The 23,600-nt window shown below is 42.4% G+C and overlaps 1 protein-coding gene across 1 annotated transcript in view; it reads right to left on the bottom strand.

The window, feature by feature from the left end:
- Nucleotides 1-2,587: 2,587 nt before the first annotated feature.
- Nucleotides 2,588-23,600, bottom strand: part of grin3a (glutamate receptor, ionotropic, N-methyl-D-aspartate 3A) — a 137,457-nt gene continuing 116,444 nt past the window's right edge. The window contains exons 7-9 of the mRNA XM_048595114.1: nt 20,986-21,150; nt 10,873-10,946; nt 2,588-2,924 (exon numbers count right to left, since the gene is read on the bottom strand). Coding sequence (XP_048451071.1) covers nt 2,588-2,924; nt 10,873-10,946; nt 20,986-21,150 — 576 coding nt within the window. The remainder of the gene's footprint in view (nt 2,925-10,872; nt 10,947-20,985; nt 21,151-23,600) is intronic.

Consider the following 23,600-nt stretch of genomic DNA (forward strand, 5'->3'; position numbering starts at 1 on the left):
AAGTACATACTGAAAAATGTTGTTAATTTTCATTGACACTGCTTATGAAACATTGTTTTGTTTTTGCTGCTTTTACCTTTTTAAAGAGAGAATAGTTTATTCAGCAAGCTAGAAGGGGTTGAATGAAGGTGCTAGGAAATGGAACAGTTTCCATCTTTGACATGTTTGTGTCGAGCAGGCCCAAGGAAGTACAGTAAGGGTTACATTTTTAGATCACGATACATAGCCTAAATTGGAAATGTTTGGGAGACTTTACAACAGGCAGGTCTCGACTCTGTCAATTAACCACCCAGGCAATGAAGGTAAAAATTAGTCTCCAATGAGTCTTTGCCAATATATGTGACATGTTGATTGCTTACCTTTTCAAGATCTGTTTAAGTGAGATTACTACTTTAGTGTTCACTTATACTCCGGGCCCACGCTCACTCGAGAACTGCCCGAATTCACTGGATTCAGCTATCAGTTTCATAGCAGCTTTGCTTTTGTGTTGGAAGATTGCTGGTTCAAATCCCAATCCAGAGACTCGGGCAGTCCATCTAAGCTCGTCCAGTGCAGTTCTTGGGCAACTCTGTTGGAAGGTGCTATCTTTTGGATGAGATGGTAAATCAAGGTCCTGCCTAGATTTTCCGATGAGTGTATTAAAAACTATCCCATTGAATAATATCAAAAAGCACTAGTGCTTTTCCTCACGTAAGAGACAATATTTATACTTCAATCAACTTCACTGGAAAAAAGAACAGCTGACGACTATCTCTCAATGTGGGGGCTTGCTGTGCACAAGCTGGCTGCTGCATTTCTTACATTAAAACAATGACTGTACTGCAAAAGTACATCATTAGCTAAACAGTGCTTCAGGACATACTGAGGATGTGATACTCTCACTTTTAGAAGAGCTTTTTTTTCTCTTCCAGCTACAGAAGGTAAGTGGGACAGAATCTTAAGCCCCTACATCGTCTAGTCTGTAAAATTACACACCATTTGAACCCTCAAGTAATGAAAGCTTTGATAACTTAGTAAATATAAAATTATTTACTCAAGTACTATATAGCCCAAATCCAAAGGTATGCAGGGCCTTAACATAGTTTGAAACTTTATTCATAAGTTTAAATAATTTTTGGATGTCATTTTTGGCTATGGACCATAGTTAAAAATGGAGCAAGTGTTGGACTTGTCATTGAATTGGACAATACCAAAGAAATTTAAAATTAAGACAAATGTATAACAAGTAGCTGTCTGCTAATACCAAATTTTACCATCACAAAAAAAGAAAATTACACCTTATGTTTGTGCACAATTGGTACTCTAGTACACCAAAGCTCAAAGTTAAAACTGTACAACCACTCTGACTGTATTGACCTAGAAGTACATTACTGGCAAATCTTAAGTGCTGAAAGATACTCTATCAGTTGGAAATATAATTACAGGTTTCTCATACGTACCATCAATTATATGATGACAATTCTACTTCAGTAGTAGTAGACAAATAGAATTAACTATTTACACTGCCAAGCAAAACTCCTGGATAATACTGGAATCTTTTTACTGATAGTCAAAGGCACTGTGGGGTAAGGGATTCAGCCAAATGGGTGACACTGCCCAGGAACCCACCCTCATGCAAGTCACATCCTTGCCTAAGTCCCTGTGCAGTGGACCAGAAGAGAGCTGCTGGATGCAAAACCTCTGACAAACTGACCCACTACAGTTTGTATGACTGGTTGGGAATGTGTGCAGACCAGAGTTCATATGAAACATGATTTTACTGTCAAAACCATTTACAAAATTACTAATGATTTAATGACTCCCAAGAGTGTCACTCTGCAACACAACGTGACATCAAAACATCGAGAGACTAAGTGTTGGAAAATATTCATGTCCTCTCCTCCCCACGCTGTTGGGAAGTCTGCATGAAAAGCTACAAAATAATTTACTGCGTTCACTCTTTCTAATGTGGAACATTCTGTACAAAGTCTTGAGGGACCTCGTTAGTCCTACTGATGCTTCTGTAAATACATGGTATGTGGTAATCCAATGTGCACTGTTGAGATGAAGCCCTACAGTGTATGTCAGCTTGCTACACATCAGGAAATTACCCATGGGATGTATAAAGTTCTGAGGTTATTAATTTCAGAACAGTCTTGGGCACTTCTGAGGAGTGCTGATGTGCACAGCAGCATCTTGATTGGTTTTGGGGCAGGGCACACCAACTGTGCAGATCAAATGAATACTTTTGTAAAGAACAGGGAGACTCTTGATAGTTCCTGCTGACTGGACAGTCTTTGGTGTCCCTTCTGTTAACCTTGGCAAACTTCAATTTTGTTTTTGATGAACAAAAGTGTTAAATTGAAAACCAGCCCAGGACTGTGGTCAGCAAGTGTAAATTGCAGTTTCCTCTGCTTAGATAGTGTAATAACTGTTTCTTTTTTGTTTGTTTGGAGGTTGAGGAGTGGTGAGAGTTGGAGATGAACAGTGGAACAGTTGACTTCGTATTGTATTTCCTTCTTTAAGTTAAAGACAGTTTTAAAAACAGAGTGAGTCGTCGATGGGGGGAAATGATTTTCCGAGTTATATTTTTCAGCCAGCTTGAGTTTTATGATTCTGGATTCCTGATTGTTCTTTGATACTCTTCCAGTTCATTTTTCCTGTTCATTGCTTTCTGCAGTTCCTGTTTGATGAGCTGAATCTGTTTCTCCAGTTCTGTTAGTTCATGAATAACTGAATGCCTGGCTTTCAAAAGCGGTTCAGGTTTGCCATTGGAATTAACGGTAAGTGGGAGCTCTTTCACTACTGGGGGCTGGTCCTCAACCTGACAACGTTTCAAATTAATGTCAGGCTGTTGAATATCTTTGAAAATGCATTTCTGCTTGTCCCAATCTGCATGACTAGCTGTATTCCATACGGCTTGCTGGTTATTTCCTACATTGCACCTGAAAATGAAATAAGTATTTTAAGTCAGACCTCAACTGCAGAAGGCATCTGTGCAAGAAATGTACTGATTATTATAACAGTATGCATACAATTGGAATGATACATAGATTTCATCTCTGTCTACAATCGTTCACAAAACATACAACCCTCAGAACTGCACGCTTCCAGTCTTGGCCTCTTGTGTATTTCTACTCTCCTGTTATTGGTGGCTATTTCAGTTGCCTAGGCCCTAAGCTCTGGAATTCCTTGCTTAAAAATTCTCCATCTGTCTTTCCTCCTTTAAAACCTATTTTAGTTTCCTTTTGTCCTATTAGATCCTCTCGTGGCTCACTGTCAAATTTTGTCTGATAGCAATATTCCTGGGGCATCTTACTACACTGAATGCAGGATATTCTTGAGTTCTTTAGTAAAGTCAGAGGCAATGAGAAAATGATGTAGCACTTTTTGTAGTACCAGTATTAAATCCAATTAACAGTCCAACATTTCTTTCTAATTTCCATTAAACCACCAGCCAATCTAGAATGCTACTTTAATAACAATTCCTTCTATCACATGTATTGTGACAGTGATAAAAATGGAATATCAATTATCAACTTCGACCCCACAGAACGGTACAAGGTCATTTTTAAAAACAAATGTATGCTGTCCTTAGACAAACTAAAAGTGGTGGTATTCAGAGGTTGAGTTTGGCCCAAAAGCCAGGAAAAAAAATTGTAAAACTGGTGCTAAAATATCTGAGAGGTAGAAACTGAGGATAGTGAAACCGAAATTAAAACTTAGCAGCAAAAGTTAGAACTAGAATTCCAATGGTGTTAAAAAAGAAGTAAAGACAAATCCATGGATGGGAAAGAAAAAGAGAGGAAGGAAAGAAGAGAGAATTCCAAGAAACAAAGTTTTAAATGGAAATGTCTGAAACTTAGAACAGAGAATCCCAATGAAGGAAGTGCATTGATCCTGTTTAAGGAGTGAAGTATTCAAATTTGTACATCTTAATTGCTACATTTGAGGGAAGAGGTGACAGCCTTTGTGAACAGTTAGTAGGCAGTCCAACAATGGACCCTAGTGTTGCTGGGCAGACTGCCAGGGAAAAGCTCATGAGATTCTCTCCCTCTTCTGAGATGAGTGCCACTGACTGACTCTAAGGCAGTGATAGGGGCTTTTATTAATTTATGCCATATAAGTAAAAAGTCTGTAACCTCAGAAAATGGTCTGACCAGACATAACTGGTTTTTGAACAACTTAAAAGCTTGCTTTTGACCACTGAGTAGAGGCGTTTAAAATTGAGGCCACCTATGCAATCCATTTGAGAGGATATTTCTCCACAGAGTTCAAAAACTCCATACCCTTTCCTATCTGGTTGCCCACAGGACTAGAAGGAGCAGGGCTCAGACACCCATTCTGGCTGACAACTGTGAATTAACACAGAGACTCATAAACTCAGGGAAGCTGGGGTCTAGAAACTTCCACAAACCAGAGAGAGGTAACGGTGATGTAAATACAAGTTGGAAAGGAAAAGGCAGTGCAAGTGGAACCGTCCCTGACTATTAAAAGGAGGGAATCTGACAGGGTGCAAATGAGAAATTGTCCCCACTGCTTCCACTGCGATATACCAGAATGTGTAAATGAAATTCATTGATTCCAGCTTTTCCACAGAAATGCAAGCTGCAAAACCAGTCCCTGCAAGATTAAAAGTGGTCAGTGCCCACTCAGGCATGACTACTGACCAGGGTGGCTGTTTGGAGCTTGCGTCCAAACACAGAGTCCGTTGTTTAAATAGCCAGACAAAGAAATTGTTGTTTTCCAAGAAGTCGGTACTCACAGATATTACTAAATTGGGAAAATGGAAGGTATTCCACCTGGAAGCAATCTGAATTCCAATATGCTGATTAAAGGGCCCACTGAAAAACAGTGTAGAAGTGCCACTGGTTAATCCTCAGAGTGCATTTGTTATGGGTCTGGTAACAGTGGAGGGGTTGTCCCAAGTTTGCCAAAGCCAGGGATGGATATTTTATTGGGGAACCATTTGGCTGGCACCTTCTTCAATAGAAAATGCCCAGCCCAGTGAGGCTGGCATGGCGCAGAATGCCAGCAGCAAAAAGGCTATGAAAATACTGCAGGGATCAGTATTGGAGGAGGCAGGCTCACTCAAGCTCCCTGGAGAAAGACAGGCAGGTTAGCTCCTCTGTCAGGGAGCTGGGAAAGGGAAAAGGGCCGTCACACTCTCCACCCACTCCCCACTACCACCACTCCCTGAGGATGAACAGGACACCCCAGTTACTGATACTCCATGCTGGCTCTCTCTCAGATTGACCCGGCAACACCAGGCAGCTTAGCTGCGACTGGAAAACTTTTTCAGAGAAGCTCAGGAAAGAACGGGCCAGGAGCCTGCCAATGTGCAGCAGGAGACACAACAGCACACCATCCACTGGCTACTCCTCAACACAAAAACCCCACAAACTGGGCCCCACAGCCTCAATCCCGAAAACATTCCACTCTGCATTCGGGGGTCCTCCCGTCGTGAAAACATGACTTGGCTTCAGCTGTCTTTCTCCTAGCTTCAACCCTCATGAAACTGGGTTCCCATGGCATTCAAAATACAGGTTTTACAAGCTTTATAAAAACACGGCTCAGTGTAGCAGCATTAATTCATGATATCGCTATAAGTGGATTCCCTCCCTGTAACTCGCTCCTGGGTACCTGTTATATAAACCTTCTATATATGAGCCACTCATTAGATTCCAGCGGTGACTCCCTCCCAGGTGTCTGTCATTCTATACATAAACCATCCCGAACGTCTCAATTAGATTCCAGTCTGTAACTCCCACCCAGGTATCTGGTATCCTATATATAAACCATCCCAAACCCCTTGATTAGATTCCAACCTGTAACTCACTCCCAGCTATCAGCTATTCCAAACACAAACAATCTGACCTCCTAAGGTTTTGGAGTAGATCTGTAGCTTGGGTTGTGGGTGTTGAGATTACTCCTCAATTAGATTCCAGCTTCTAACTCATTCCTGGATATCTAGTAATCAATGCATAGAAACGTATTACAATTTTTTGGGTAAGACACAGTGCAGGGTAGAAAAGGGGAAACAGTGGATGACACATATTTGGATTTCCAAAAATCTTTGAATGAGCTACCACACGAGTATACTTTATAAAATAAGAGCCCATGATGATGGGGTAGTACATTCCCATGGACAGAGGATTGGCCAACCACTAGAAGACAATAGGTTGGGATAAGACATGATTTTCAGATATGGACATGTTAATGAGTGGCAAAAAAAAACTTTGTAGGTGGAATGTATTGTGGGAAAGTATGAGGTAATGCACTTTGGCAGGAAGAATGGAGGAATGAATATTATTTAAATAGGGAAAATAATAGAGAGCTGCAGCTCTAGAGAGATTTTGGAGGTCTTTGTGCCCAAATCACAAAAAGCTAGCATCTAAGATAACTAGACTGTAGCGAGGGCAAATGGAAGGTTGGCATTGGTTGAGAAGGGGAGGTTTGAAGTATAAAGAAATGCCGGGACTTTTCTCGCTGGAGCATAGGGGGTTGAAAGTTGACCTTATAGAGGTTTATAAAATAATGAGGGGTATAGGTAGGGTTAATGGTAAGTGTCTTCCCCCTAGGGAAGGGGATTTCAAGACTAGGGGATGTATTTTTAAGGTGAGGGGAAATAATCTTAAAAAAGACATGGGCAATTTTTTTTTAAAATAGAAGGTGATTCATGTGTGGAATGAATTTCCAGAGGAATTTGTGGATGCGAGTACAATTACAACATTTAAAAGATCTTTGGATAAATACATGAATAGGAAAGGTTTGGAAGGATACGTGCCAGGAGCAGGCAGGTGGGACTAACTTAGTTTGGGAATATGTTTGGCATGGACTGGTTGGACCGAAGGGTCTGTTTCCGTGCAGTATGACTCTGACTCTGAGAAAGGATTGGAAGCCCTCAGGGGATTGGGGGTGGGAGGGAGGAGCGCAGTAGAACCCATGAGGGTGTCATGATAGTGGTTTAAAAGATAGACTGGACGAACATGTTTTTGTTACTTCCATCATCTAATTTTAATACCTCAGAGTTTTCATGGACTAAATTCCTTTTTAAAAGGAAATCCACTGCTTTAGAATGCTTGCAGTGATCATCTAACCACAGGCTGAATTATTTAATGGAACTATCAATATATAAGAACCAGACTGAAATGAAATGAAAGTCCTCAAAATGACTGAACACGGTCACTCACATACATATTTCATATTTGGTTTACACCTTTCCAGAAGTTTTAGGTATTGGAACGAAAGTCACCTGTAGATTATCTGGCTTGGAGGAAAAGAAAGCTAAGCCAGACACAGGAACGTGCAAAGGAATCGTATTTCAAGCAACAGCTTTGGGGTAGAGAGAGAAGAATGACTGATGCATTTATAACAGCAGAAATAGAAGGCTTGCCCCCTTTCTCCCTGTCTCTCTTATCATCCCAAAGAAACCAAGACCTGATCATAAAGCAAATTAGACTAATGTCCATTCATTGAGAACACAAAGAATACCTAGCAATGTCATTATTTACCAATTTAATGTGGAGATAAGTCATCAATTAACAAGCCTACTCTCAGGTTAAATCCTAATGTCAGTGGCTCTAAAGACTTTTAAAATTGTCTATTTTTGTTATTCCTTTTTGTAGTAGACATTCCCTTTTCAAATGTTATACCTGTGTTTGTTGTTTGCTTTTATTTTTCTGGCTTAGTAAACAACAACTCTCTTCCTTTCATTCAAGAAAATCTTGCAATTGGTTCCTTAATTTTGCACTAATACTGCATTTTAATTAAAGTATGATAGAGCTGCATGCTAACAAGTACAAATGTTTGTGATCAACTGAAGCATTTAAAAATAGGGGAGCTCTTCATCCCACCTTACCTGATTGTGGTATGAAACATTGAAATGCATTTAAAAAAAAATTAATAGGTGCCACTAACAGCCTGATACCCTTTGACATAATTTCAAATAGAGAAATATCTAAATTCTACATCATTTATTTGATTGGAAAATATGATTGACAGGTTTGATACACCATAAAGCTCTGCATGCTGGCTTACGCAATGGAAGCTTTACTCTTATTACTTTTGGGTAATTTTAATCTTAGCTGCTGATTGGAATCTCATGGGATTGGATGAATGTCATTTTTACTGTTTTTTCAACTGGCATTATTTTTACCTGATTTTATTTATATCTATTTCAATATAGTCAGAGAGTGGCTTCTTTTCCTGGTCCTGGAGTGTTTCTCTGTCTCTCTGGTGTTCCCACAATGCTATTGTTGGCTCCCTCTATTTTTTAATCATGCCGTCCCTTGGCAACATGTTAGCTTTCACACACATGCTGATGATGCCGAGCTCTACCTCATCGCCATCTCGACTGTCAGACTGCTCATAACCATAGAACTCCTACAGTGTGGAATCAGGCCATTCAGCTCATAGAGTCCACACTGACCCTCCAAACAGCATCGTTCCCACACCTAGCCCTTAATCCTGTCCCTGTAACCCTGCATTTCCCACGGCTAATCCACCTAACCTGCACATCCCTGGACTGTGGGAGGAAACCAGATCACCCAGAGGAGACCCACGCAGACACAGGGAGAATGTGCAAACTCCAGACAGGTACCCAAGGCTGGAATTGAACATGGGTCCCTGGCGCTGTGAGGCAGCAGTGCTAGCCACTGTGCCACCCCAACATTTGGTACTGGATGAGCAGAAATTTACTCCAGTTAAATGCTGGGAAGACTGAAGTCACTAAATGAAACTCTGTTCTGTAATTTCAGCTGCTAGTAACAACTCCCCAGCCCCTAACCTCCCCCTCACTTCCTGGCAACCAGACTGTTTCAAAAATCTTGGTGTGATCTTTGACCTTAGCATGAGCTACCAACTACATATTTGAGCCAACACAAAGATCACGCATTTTTCCCTGCACAACATTGCCCCTGCCTCAGCTCAGCTGCTCCTGAAACCACAATCAATGTGTTGCTAGCTCCCAGACTTAGCTATCTAATGTTCACTTGGATCTTCTTCCTGATTCTACCCGACGCAAACTTGAGACCATCCAAAGGTCTGTTGTCCACGTCCCAGTTCAATTTGCCCATCAACCCTGTGCTCACTGACCTACATTTGGCTTCCAGTTGAGTCTCCTAATTTTTATTTTTAAAAAATTCAATTTTGTTTTCATATCCCTGTGTGGCATCACCCTTATGACTTCTACGATTACCTGCAGCCAAACAACCTCTTGAAATAACTGCAATGCACTTAGTTTTGGCCCCTTGACCATTCTCCATTTCTAAAAAAAAATGGCCATGCCTTCAGTTGTCAAAGTCCTAAGCTCTGGAATCTACTCCCTGATTCTCTCTGCTTCTCCAACTCATCTTTTAAGAGGCTTATTAAAACCAACCTCTTTGATCAACCTCTGGTTTTCTGACATAATATTTTCCTTTGTAGCTCTGCGAATATTTTGCTTTACAATATCTATATGTTGTACGAATGTAAGTTGCTGCTACAGCTGCAGTCGAGTGACACATTTGAGTCAGAGTTTGTCTATGATATGCGCAGGACTTTTTTGAATAAGGCAGTGACGGAGCATTTTACTGAAAAAAAATTCTGAATGTCATCTGAGAAGATCAATTTTAGAATGTTACTCGGACATCAAAGGACATGATTTTAAAAATGACATATGCCTGAAGAAATTGAACTTTCAGCTTTCTGAAAACACGGGGAAAGTTGGGAGTTGAAATGGCACTGTAAAATTACTAGTTATGACAAATTGTTCAAATGACATATAATTCTGTCCTCTTTTTTGGAAAGATTTAAGCCGCTTCATGTTTAGGTTAATTCAATATGCTCAGAATAAGGAACAGAGGTATTTCATACATTGCACAAACATGTTTACTACCAACAACAACAGTGAAATTCCAATCTCCATGAGAATTTCTCACATTTCAACAAATGATGGACAGCCCTACAATCAGACTGCTGTATTAAAAATAGCACAATCTTAGTCATTGGTTTCTCCAACTTGGTAAGTACAAAATACTGAGCATGCTGGTAAATTGGTGTTTACTTACCAACAAGACTGTGCTGACATGATTTGTGACATTAGGGGAACACCTTAATCATTTTAAAGCCCATTTAGTTTACCCCAGCCACCTTGTACTTTCCATACATTAAGGACAACTTGATATACAAGCACACCTTCAACATAAAACAAAACTGGGCACTGAGTCAAAGGAGGAGTGATCAAAACCTTGGTCAAAGAGTTAGCATCTAAGGAGGAGCTTAACAGAAGGGAGGGAAGTGAAAATGATTTCAGGGAAAGAATTCCAGAGCCTTATAGAAATCATGGCTACCAATGATGAAGCAAAATATGGATTTCCTTAAGATATCAAAGTCTCAGGAACAGAACTGTACAGAGAAAGTGGAGGTGCGATGCTGACTTCTTCATGAGTAGAGTTTCTTTTTGAGGAGGGAGCAGAGGGCTGCAGTTCTCAAAGGGAAAAGAATCATAATTAAGGCATAATAGTGACAACATTGGGAACCTCGGAGCTTAATTAAGAACTAGACCAAACAGTAAGTTGTGGCCTTCTTGGAAAGATGAACTCAAGCAAGCATGAGAGAAGATGGGAGAGGTGTTTGTGAAGCGAAAGTAATGAAGCAGTCAATATTGTGACAGTCATGGACGACTTGAAAATAAGTTTTTGCAACTGAAACAAATGGGGGAAAAAGAGTGATTTTAACGTTTAAACTCTTGGAATAGAAGCTTCAACTTTTTACAAGCCAAGATCGGGAAACAACCAGCTTATTCCATACACCTTTCCATTGAAGAAAATGACCCTTCCTTAAATCACAAATAGCATGTTTGAGAAACAACACAAATAACTGGGTGCCATTTATATAACTAAGCTTTCTTACCTCTTTTGCAGTCTGTTTAGTTTCTGTTGAAATTGTTCGTCATTGAAAGATGTATTTAAAGCTCGATGAAAACGCTGAAAAAGACAAATAGATTATTATTGTGGGTGCAACCTTGTTGTTTTTATTCCTTCATGAGATATGGATATCATTTATTTATTGCCCATTAATTGCCTTTGAGAAGGGGGTGGTGAGCTCCTGCCTTGAACTGCTGCAGTCTGTGTACTATAGGTACACCCACAGTGCTGTTAGGGAAGGAGTTCCAGCATTTGGAGTCTGCGACACTGGAAGAAATGGTAATTAGTTCCAAGTCAGGATGATATGTGGTTTGAAGTGAAACGTTTAGGTGGTGATATTCCAATAAGTCTGCTGTCCAATCTTTCCATGTGGGAGAGGATGCAGATTTGCAAAGGACTATAAAAGAAGCTTTGCTGAGTTGCTGCGATGCATCTCGTACACACTGCAACCACAGTGCCTTTGGTGGTGGATGTGACGCCAATCAATCAGGTTGCTTTGCTTTATCATGGATGGTGTCGAGCTACTTGAAATCTGCATTCAATCAGGCAAGGTGAGGGTATTCACACTCCTGACTTGCGCCTTTGTAGATGGCTATCAAGCTTTATGGAGTTAGGAGGCGAGTTACCTGCTGCAAAATTCCTCATCTCTGACCTGTTCTTGTAGTCATGGTATTTATATAGCTGATTCAGTTCAGTTTCTCATCGATGGTAATCTCGAGGAGGAGTATAGTGGGGGATTCAGTGATACCAAAAACATTGAGTGTCAAGAGAAAGTTGTTGGATTTTGATTATCTTAGTGACTATTGGCTGGCTCTTGAGATGAGGTGTGAGTGACTGCACAGGATTTGTGCAGAATTTGACCAAATGCGACATCAAAGAGCCCTATCTAAACTGGAGTCGATGGGAATTGCGTAGGAAATTCGCCATTGGATGGAGTCATACCTAGCAGAGAGGATGATGATTTGATTTGTTGGAGGTCAGTCATCTCAGCTCCAGGACATCTCTACGGGAGTTCCTCAGAGTAGTGTCCTAGCCCTAACTATCTTCAGCTGCTTCATCAATGGTATTCCCCCCATCATAAGGTGTTTGCTGCTGAATGCACAATATTTAGTGCCATTAATGACTGATATTGAATTGATTTGTGTTTAAATTTAGCAAGAACATGACAAGAACCAGATGTAGACTAATAAGTGGCAAAGGCATGCTACACAAGTCACAGACAATGACCATCACTAATAGGAGAGACTCTAACAATTGGCCATTTGACACTTAATGACATTGTTATTGTTAAATCCCCCAACATCAACACTGACCAAAAACCTTATTGGACCAGACATATAAATACAGCATAGCTACAAGAGCAGGTCAGAGGCAAGGAGTTCTACAGTGAATAACTTGCTTCCTAACACCCTAAAACATATCCACTATTCATAAAGCAGAAGTCAGCAGTTTGATGGAATATCATGCATTTGCCTGAATGAATGCAGTTTCAACAGAACTTGAGGAGCTTGACACCATTCAGGACATGGAAGCCTGCTTTATTAGCACCCCATCCACCACCTCAAGCATGCACTCCCTCAATAACGATGTATGTATCATCTGCAAGTTAGACTGCAACAACTCACAAGGATCTTACAGCAGCATCTTCCAAATCAAGATCTCTGTCACTGAGGAAGGCAAGCAGTGGATACATGGGAACAATGTAAGATCCCTTCCAAGTCACTCAACATCCTGTCTTGAAGTTATATCGCTATTCCTTCACTTTCACTGGGTCAAAAGCCTGGAACTCCCTTCCTAATGGAGTTGTGGGTGTTCCTACACTACAGGGAAGCAGTTCAAAGAAGTGGCTTGCCACCATTTTCTCATATGCATTTAGGCAGCGGTAATAAATGCTGATCTGGCCTGTGTGTGTTGTTTTGGAAAATGTAGGGGGTGATGAACTCTCAGGGGAATGTAGCACACACAGCCAGGTTCCAGTCCTGAGGTGGGGGATTGTCTAGTCAGAGGCACAGACAGACGTTTCTGTGGCCAACAGTGAGACATCAGAATGGTGTGCTGCCTCCCTGGTGCCAGGTTCAAGGATATCTTTTGAGAGGGTGCAGAACATTCTCAAAAGGGAGAGGGGCCTGCAGGAGGTTGTCGTATACATTGGAACTATTGACATAGTAACAGAAAAGGATGAGATTCTGAGGAGAGAATATAGGAAGTTAGGCAAGAATTTAAAAAGGGGTCCTCGAGGGTAGAAATACCTAGATGACTCCCAGAGCCACGAGCTAGTGAGGGTAGGAATAGAAGGACAGAGCAGATGAATGCGTGGCTGAGGAGCTGGTGCAGGGAGAAGGATTCACATTTTTTGCATCATTGGAATCTCTTCTGGGGTAGAGGTTACCTGTATAAGAAGGACAGATTGCACCTGAATTGGAAGGGGACTAATATAGTGGTAGGGAGATTTGCTAGAGCTGCTCAGGAGGATTTAAACTAATCAGGATGGGTGTGTTGGGTGGGACCAAGGGAGACGGTGAAGAAACTGATCACTTTGAGCCTAGTACAGTTCGGGGAAAAGAAAGGTCAAACAGTCAGGGCAGGCAGGAACAAAGCCGAGAATGTGGTAGGATTGATAAATTAAACTGCATTTATTTCAATGTAAGAGGCCTAACAGGTAAGGCAGATGAACTCAGGGCCTGGTTAGGAACATGGGACTGGGATATCATTACAATTACAGAGGCATGGCTCAGGGATGGACAGGACTGGCAGCTTAATGTTCCAGGGTATAGATGCTATAGGAAGGATAGAAAGGCGAAAGAGAGGATGGGGAGTGGCATTTTTGATTGGGGATAACATTACGACTGTACTAAGGGAGGATGTTTACAGGTAAAGTAACAGCTGGAAAATGGGAAGTCTTCAAAAATGGGATAACGAGAGTCCAGAGACATTATGCTCCTGTTAGGGTGAAGTGCAAGGCTGGTAGGTGCAGGGAGTGCTGGATGACTAGAGAAATTGAGGTTTTGGACAAGAAAAAGAAGGAAACATATGTCAAGCATAGACAGCAGAGATCGAATGAATACCTGGAAGAGTATAAAGACAGTAGGAGTATACTTAAAAAGGAAATCAGGGGGGCAAAAAGATGATCAGAGGTAGCTTTGGCAATTGGGGTTAAGGAGAATCCAAAGGGATTCTACAAATACATTAAGGACAAAAGGGTAACTAGGGATATAATAGGGCCCTTTAGAGATCAACAGAGCAGCCTCTGTGTGGAACCGCAGGAAATGGAGGGGATACTAAATGATTATTTTGCATCAGTGTTCACTGTGGAGAAGGATATGGAAGATACAGAACGTGGGGAAATAAATAGTGACATCTTGAAAAATGTCCACATTACAGAGGTGCTGATGCTGGAGGGCCTAAAATGCATAAAGGTGGGTAAATCCCCAGGACCTGATCAGGTGTACCCTAGAACTCTGTCAGAAGCTAAGTAAGTAATTGCTGGGCTCCTTGCTGAGATATCTGTATCACTGATAGCCACAGGTAAGGTGCCAGAAAACTGGAGGTTGGCTAACGTTGTGCCGCAATTTAAGAAAGGTAGTAAGGAAAAGCCAGGGAACTATAGACCAGTCAGCCTGACATTGGTGGTGGGCAAGTTGTTGGAGGGAATCCTGAGGAACAGGATTTACATGTATTTGGAAAGGCAAGGAATGATTAGGGATTGTCAACATGGCTTCGTGCATGGGAAATTGTCTCACTAACTTGACTGAGATTTTTGAAGAAGTAACGAAGAGGATTGATGAGGGCAGAGTGGTAGACGTGATCTATATGGATTTCAATAAAGCGTTCAACAAAGTTCCGCATGGTAGACTGGTTAGCAAGGTTAGATCATGTAGAATACAGGGAGAATTAGCCATGTGGATACAGAACTGGTTTCAAGGTAGAAGACAGAAGGTGGTGATGGAGAGTTACTTTCAGACTGGAGGCCTGTGACCAGCGGTGTGCCACAAGGATCGGTGCTGGGTCCACTGCTTTTCGTCATTTATATAAAGGATTTGGATGTGAGCATAGGAGGTATAGTTAGTATGTGTGCAGATGACACCAAAATTGGAGGTGTAGTGGTCGGTGATGAAGGTTACTTCAAAGTACAATGGGATCTTGATCAGATGGGCCAATGCGCCAAGGAATGGCAGACGGAGTTTAATTCAGATAAATGTGAGGTTCTGCATTTGGAAAGGCAAATCAAGGCAGGACTTATACAACTAATGGAAAGGTCCTGGGGAGTGCTGCTGAACAAAGAGACCTTGGACTGCAGGTTCATTGTTCCTTGAAAGTGGCATCGCAGGTCGATAGGATGGTGAAGATGATGTTGGTATGCTTGCCTGTATTGTTCAGTGCACTGACTATTGGAGTTGGGAGGTTATATTGCAGCTGCACAGGATATTGATTAGGCCACTTTTGGAATACTGCATTCAATTATGGTCTCCCTGCTATAGGAAGGATTTTGTGAAACTAGCAAGGGTTCAGAAAAGATTTACAAGGATGTTCCCAGGATTGGAGGGTTTGAGTTATAGGGACAGTCTGAATAAGCTGGAGCTAATTTACCCGGAGCTTCGGAGGCTGAGGGGTGACCTTGTAGAGGTTTATAAAATCATGAGGGGCATGGATAGGGTAAATAGGCAAGGTCTTTTCCCCAGGGTGAGGGAGTCCAAAACTGGACAGCATAGGTTTAAGATGAGAGGAGAAAGATTTAAAAGGGACCTAAGGGGTCATTTTTTCACACAGAGGGTGGTGAGTGTATGGAATGAGCTGCCAGAGGAAGTGGTGAAGGCAGGTACAATTACATTTCCCATGGCTGAACCAGCTACCCTGCATGTCCCTATTGGCAATTTAGCATGGCCAATCCACCTAAGCTACACAGCTTTGGACTGTGGGTGGAAATCAGAGTACCCATGCAGACACGGGGAGTACATGCAAACTTCACACAGGCAGCTGCCTGAGGGTGGAATCAAACCCAGGTCTCCAGTATTGTGAGGCAGCAGTGCTAACCATTGAGCCACCATGCCATCCTATAATGAGCCACTGTGCTGTCCTTTACAGTCTTATAAATGTCATCCAGACACTGACAAAACTGTCGGGGCAAGTACAAAACTATCGTTTTCACTTCATTCCAATTTTGCATTTGGTTAACACGTTTCTCTCAAATAGCAGAAGAGCCCTGATGCCACATGTAGTTCCAGTTAACTCAGCAAGCACCAGTCCATCCTGGTGTGAATTACGTGCTTCCTACCGATTCTGAAGGTGAAGAACTGACTAATAACACTGGGTCAGTCATAAATCGGACTGAATATTTTCTCATGTGAACACAACTCCTCATTCACCAGTCTCAGACTTTAACAGGAACTGAAAGTAACTTCTCAGGAATGCTGTCCAAGAAAGTCTGCATTTTTTTTGTGATTCATAATCAATTTTGCAGACAACAAAAGTAATGGTCTAAAGGATTGTTTGTTAACTAGATTTCACAATCAATGCCATGCTGTATATATAAAGCATTACCTGCCAAATTCTGCTTCCCATTTTTGGCCCTAATCTACACTAGATTGACAAGAACACTTTTTATACTGTGGACTTGTGAGCAGTCAGACTTAGATTAAGGCTGCCCAAGAGTACTGCAATGTAAGCATGCAATGTTGCAGGTTTGTTTTAACAATAAAATTGAAGCATATGAAGGGAAAGAAACCAAGATGAAACAGAATTGACCAAACTATTTATGTAATATGCCTTTAACAATTTTAAAGTACACTGTAGAAATTAAATCCGAATAATCCCAGAACATTCCTTTATACAGAACCCAAAAGCACTTCTTATACTCTCACTGCAGAGAAATCTTTTTTCGAACACCTTGATAGGTTTGAGTTAACTTTCATCTCAACTCCCTGTCTGGAAAGTCTGATAGCTATTTTCAGGAGTTTTTACACATCAGAGTTTAAGCATTCTCCAGTTCAAATACCCACTGCAGGGTTTTATCCAAGCATTTCTGGTCCAATACTATCGCTAAACTTAGTGTAATGATATGGAGGTGCCGGTGTTGGACTGGGGTGGACAAGGTCAGAAACTTCACCTGACGAAGGGGCAGCGCTCTGAAAGCTTGTAATATCACATAAACCTGTTGGATTATAACCTGGTGCCATGTGACCTCTTTCTTAGTCTAAAATAATCTGGTTTTACTATCCTCTCCCCTTCTCAAAAGGGTGTCTTTTTACATCTATGTCTATCCACGGTCTTCTGCAGTACAGTTCTAAAACTGAAAATAAAGTAGGTATTTGCTTTTAAAAAAAAATTCCAGAATTTTCTAATAGCAATCTGATGGACAATTGCTTCTCTTCCTCTCTAAGTTATCTTAAATAAAACCACATCAGCCTTGAAAGCTACTCTATCAAGACGTATTAAAAGAAATCACCACGGCTACAAGAATACCTACAAGTTAATTATTATGCTTTCTTCAAACATGCAGAAAAACCCAGATGTCATTAATTCAAAACTTCCAAATTTAAATGATTTTGAAAATATTTATAAATCTGTTTGCATCACAGGGAAAGTAACGTCACCACAATTGATGTTGGGATGGGAAAAATTTCATTTGGTTGAGGGATTGGGCATTGGGGGTGGAGTTTCAAGTTGTTAGCACTGCAAACTTCTTTTTATTGGTTATTCCAGCACATTTTATTGATGAGACTATGCTGCAACCTGCCTAACATTTAAAATGGAGCAGCTAAAGTAACAGTTTTGTGTGAGGTCCCAAGACCATAATTTGTTTCTGAGACATACCCACCTCAAGGATACTTCACAAAATCTTCTTGCTGGTGTGGTCAAATGACACATGACCTCCCAGGATTGTTTCAGAAATACTGACAATTTTTTTCAGGAGCACGGATTTAAAAACCGCAATGTGGAAGTCAAGTGCAAACCTAGCTGGACTCTGGAATTTGCAGACTGCAGAGCTGGAAAAGACAGTATTCATGCAGCGAGGCCTTGGACAATCCTGTAGAAACCAGAAAAGCATGGAACTGCCTGGCCATGTGCTAATGGCCACATTGTTTCGGAATGAACCATTGTTTACATCTCCAGCGAACCTGCTTTGTTAGAAGAATGCTACACAGATTTGGTGGCACCCAGCTCAGTAGGAGGCCAGGGGCTTAACGTGACATGGACAATACTCGACAGTTGAAGATTCAGAACTATAGTCTTTGACTACAAAATACAGACAGTAGTCATCTCGTTGGATCGTCCTGCCCCTGCCTGATGCCAGTATTGGACACAGGCCACAGAATCTTCAGGAAAGGCGTAAAGAGGATAAAAAGGGCAACCTGGAACCACAGATCTCTCTGATTTTTACACTTCAATGGTGTCTCGAACTGACTGACACTCAAGTTGCACAGCAGAATCTCTAGCTCCTTGTGCCTTGTGGCAAATATCATCAAACTGACCAGAAGGCCATCTCAGTGAGATGACCTGAACCAGACCTAGACAAGAGGGGAAGCCCAAACTGACTACTGCAAATCCTGAAACATCAGCCAACCATCACAAATGGAGGAACAACCGGTCCCAGCATCATTGAATGGTTTTCCCAATCCTTCCAAACACAGATGGAGGGACCTGTGGATCAGGTGTACCCAATCCTCAGAAGAACATCAGTAAATAGTTAAGGTTGTGTCTCCGCCTGCTCCTGCCCCACCGAACTGATCTCCAACTATCTGGACTCCATTTTCTCCCCCTTGGTCCAGGAACTCCATACCTATGTCCGTGACTCCACCCACGCCCTCCACCTCCTCCAGAACTTCCAATTCCCCGGTCCCCAACACCTCATCTTTACCATGGACGTCCAGTCCCTCTACACCTCCATTCCCCATACAGATGGCCTAAAGGCCCTCCGCTTCTTCCTGTCCCGCAGGGCCGACCAGTCCCCCTCCACTGACACCCTCATCCGCTTAGCCGAACTCGTCCTCACCCTCAACAACTTCTCTTTCAATTCCTCCCACTTCCGACAGACAAAGGGGGTGGCCATGAGTACCCGCATGGGCCCAAGCTATGCCTGCCTCTTTGTAGGTTACATGGAACAATCCCTCTTCCGTACCTACACTGGCCCTAAACCCCACCTCTTCCTCCATTACATTGATGACTGTATCGGCGCCGCCTCGTGCTCCCATGAGGAGCTCGAACAGTTCATCCACTTCACCAACACCTTCCACCCCAACCTTAAGTTTAGCTGGACCATCTCTAATACCTCTCTCCCCTTCCTGGACCTCTCTGTCTCCATCTCGGGCAATCACCTAGAAATCGATATTCATTTCAAGCCCACCGACTCCCACAGCTACCTGGAATACTCCTCCTCCCACCCACCTTCCTGCAAAAATGCCATCCCCTATTCCCAATTCCTTCGCCTCCGCCGCATCTGCTCCCAGGATGAGGCATTCCACTCCCGTACATCTCAGCTGTCCTCGTTTTTCAAGGACCGCAACTTCCCCCCCTCGGTGGTCGAGAACGCCCTCAACCGTGTCTCCCACATTTCCCGCAACTCATCCCTCACACCCCGTCCACGCAATAAGAACCGAAAAAGAATCCCCCTCGTCCTCACGTACCACCCCACCAACCTCCGGATCCAACGCATCATCCTCCGACACTTCCGCCATCTGCAATCCGACCCCACCACCAAAGACATCTTTCCCTCCCCACCCGTTTCTGCTTTCCGGAGGGACCACTCTCTCCGTGACTCCCTTGTCCGCTCCACACTCCCCTCCAGCCCCACCACACCTGGCACTTTTCCCTGCAACCGCAGGAAGTGCTACACCTGCCCCCATACCTCCTCCCTCACCCCCATCCCAGGCCCCAAGAAGACTTTCCACATCAAGCAGATGTTCACCTGCACATCTGCCAATGTGGTATACTGCATCCACTGTACCCGGTGTGGCCTCCTCTACATCGGGGAAACCAAGCGGAGGCTTGGGGACCGCTTTGCAGAACACCTCCGCTCAGTTCGCAATAAACAACTGCACCTCCCATCGCGAACCATTTCAACTCCCCCTCCCATTCCTCAGACGACATGTCCATCCTGGGCCTCCTGCAGTGCCACAACGATGCCACCCGAAGGTTGCAGGAACAGCAACTCATATTCCGCTTGGGAACCCTGCAGCCCAATGGTATCAATGTGGATTTCACAAGCTTCAAAATCTCCCCTCCCCCTACCGCATTCCAAAACCAATCCAGCTCGTCCACGCCTCCTTAACCTGTTCTTCCTCCCACCTATCCCCTCCTCCCACCTCAAGCCGCAGCCCCATCTCCTACCTGCTAACCTCATCCCGCCCCCTTGACCTGTCCGTCCTCCCTGGACTGACCTATCCCCTCCCTACCTCCCCACCTACACTCACCTTTACTGGCTCCATCCCCGCCTCTTCGACCTGTCTGTTTCCTCTCCACCTATCCTCTCCTCTATCCATCTTCTATCCGCCTCCCACTCTCTCCCTATTTATTTCAGAACCCCCTTCCCCTCCCCCTTTTCTGATGAAGGGTGTAGGCCCGAAATGTCAGCCTCTCTGCTCCTATGATGCTGCTTGGCCTGCTGTGTTCATCCAGTTCTGCACCTTGTTGTCTCAGTAAATAGTTAATGTAGATTTAAGACTGTGTTTACTGAAGAATTCTGTGAATAAAGTAATAAAATCACAATAATAGAGACTGATAAATATTGTTTTTCTTGATAAAGTGTCCAATAAAGCTGTGTTGGACCTTTCGCTGACTCTTGTTCCCCCTTTGTCTGTTTGCCCTGTGTACCACACCTTAAATCCAAAGGATTATTGCAAACTGGTCGACGTTAGTCAGGGTACATTCATCTACCTTTTCACTTTACAACACTGGGCACTTGCATTATTACTTAGCAATTCCTAGCATCTTTACTACACAAAATCTTACAGTTAGTTCTGTAAGGAGTTTGGATCCTGGGAGGAATGTGGTCATTTCATTCCAGCCAATTCATCACTGATTTTGCTTCTGCAAACAAAGAATATAGAGCTCTTCATACATGATGTGGGTTCAGCGGAAACTGTACATTTCCATTGGCTCCTACCTGGCTTGTATGGAGCCAATACTTTAGTCTTGGTTTCTTTTTGATCCGAGGAAGTACTAGTCTGTAGATTATATGCTCGCCAGCTGTTGCAAGGAGGGAACCAGCGACACCAATACACAGCAGCACAAAGAGTCCCGAAAAGTGCTTGATACCCATTTGTAAAGTCTGTGAACAGAGAGGAAGTGTCTCTATTATGCCTAAGCAATTTAGTTAGGAGTGTGTAAAATTTTAAGTACAATCTTGAATTTTGGAGAGTACGGTGCTTGCCTATATAAGTTCACGGTGTGACAACCAATTGCTCATCTATAAGAGGTGCCTTCCCACTCCTCTCTAGCCAGAGCTCTAGATACACAAGGTTAGTAATAATAATACATGGCTGATACAATATCTGTGGTATAATTTTAACCTGTTAATATAAAACAAACTGCTGTCTAATATGCATCTTTCCAGTATTATCAGGCAGGGAAAAATCACTATCTGCATTGGGGCCATGCAAGTGGGAAAGAGGGAAGCAGGGAAAAGAAATGTATCACAAATAGAGCACAGAAGGAATCAAACGGCGAAGGCAAGCAAGTGGATATACAACTTAAAAAGGAAACAGTCTTGGAGCAATGCCAAAGGAGATCATCTAATATGTTAAACAGTCAATGATACTTTAAAGCAAAATTTTCCAGACTCCTCCTCACTCGGATTGCCAGAAAGACATTTACGTTCAAAGCAGGTGCACTGGATATTATGGCATAGCAGATATATCATTCTTGGTCCCACGACAACACAGCCCCTAAGAAATGGGCCCATTTAAAATCACTTTTTGCTGTAGGTCAATAGATACATTACCCCTAACATGACTTTTTTTAATCTCCACTAGATGGAAGGAAACTATTTCTGCTGGATGTGGAGTCTAGGGCTAGGGGTTATAACCTAAAAGTGAGAATGATTGAAGTCACTAAATACCTTTACATACACAGTGTGATACAAGTTTGAAAACATTGACTGCAAAGGGTATGCTAGATCAATTGTTAATTTTAAATTTGAGACTGTTTGTTTGGCAGATTTATAAAAAAAGAAACAATGGTATTATAGGGTATGGGTAAAGGTGGGTACATGGAGTTAGGCATTCATGTCAGCCCTTATCTCATGGAATGGTAGTACAGGCTGGGGTGTCTGAGCGACCTCCTGGTTCTACAATCTGCCGTCAGGAATGCTGATTTTTCAAAATTCTTTTCCACGCAGGACTAAATCAACAGAAACTGCTACTGTAAAGAGATCAGATCAGAATTGTTATGAATCAGCATAGTGATTAGCTTTCACTGCACTTAGAGTTTCTAATTAACCCGTTCAAAGATGTTGTTACACACCTCAGAAGCTGTGGATGGTGTCTATAGATAGATGATAGTATAATGTAGGGTATGCAGGGTAGATTGATCTTTGTAGGATAATAGGTCAGCACAACATCATGGGGTGAAGGGCCTGTACTGTGCTGTACTGTTCTAGGTTCTGAGCAGGTAGGCCCTGAACCTGTGCCTCCTGGTTCAAAGATAGAGACACTGCCAACGTACCACAAGAGCTCTTGATGGCATTTAGATTTTACTTTGTTGCATTATTCAGTGTGTCCACCAGGTGGGAGCAGAGGCTCTCCTTACTGACTGTATCGGTGTATTTTTCTGCTGTAAGATTTCAAGCGATGCAGGGTCACAACTGCAGCCTTAGTGAAAGGTTTGAGAAAAATAGACGGTTAACTTGCAAACAACGTAGCCAGAAAATGTGCATTTTTTCTTAGATATTCAGGGGTGCAACTTCCTGGCTGTTTATATCCACAGGCTGATGCAATCAGGGTGGGAAACAGATATCTGGTATAGAGAACTGAAGAAACTTGCATGCTAGGTGTGAGAAGTGTACTACCCTAAAATTTCCTCAACCATTACACTCTATTGATCCCTGTAGGCAAACGCATATCCAGTCTGTTATGGTTCAGACCGAACCCCCTCAAAATATATTAAGAAGATAGTCTAGACCCCAACATTTTCTTACTTAAAAAATAAGTGTAAGGCATTGCGTTCTAGATGTAACTTGATTGTTCACCTGCTCGACTTTAAGAAAAACACACTTCAGTTTTACGCTACAGTTAAAATACAGACAAAACAAAATAAAAGAATTGGTTTAACTATAACTCTATCAAAATGCTTCACAAAAAATAGTATACATGAACTACTACTAATTAACTGTTCCAATATAGTAACATCCCATAAACACACCCTTGGCAAAGGCAAATTCAGTAAAACAAATGTCTCACATGCAATCCTAGCAGCAGGAAGAGAAGCCCAGCTTTTAGCTGTAAAGGAGAGAGGAGTAAGAGCTTCCACATCTAGCTTCAAGAACCCAGCAACTGCTGACAGCTCAAACTAAAAATCCTGGTTGTGTGGGAGCTTCACCGCATGCCTACATGCTGCTTCTGTTGTTCCAACATTTAAAAAAAAACAAAGCCTCAAGTTGTTTACTTTTTGGCTGGGAACAGACATCTCAGTGCCTTTGTCTCAACCTTTCTTCATGTTTTTAAAAAAAGGACAAAATAGACACTTAAAGCTATAGTATCGTCACGAGTCATTGCACTGCTG

The sequence above is a fragment of the Rhincodon typus genome, chromosome 3 (assembly GCF_021869965.1).
Source record: "Rhincodon typus isolate 14 chromosome 3, sRhiTyp1.1, whole genome shotgun sequence".
Classification (NCBI taxonomy): domain Eukaryota; kingdom Metazoa; phylum Chordata; class Chondrichthyes; order Orectolobiformes; family Rhincodontidae; genus Rhincodon; species Rhincodon typus.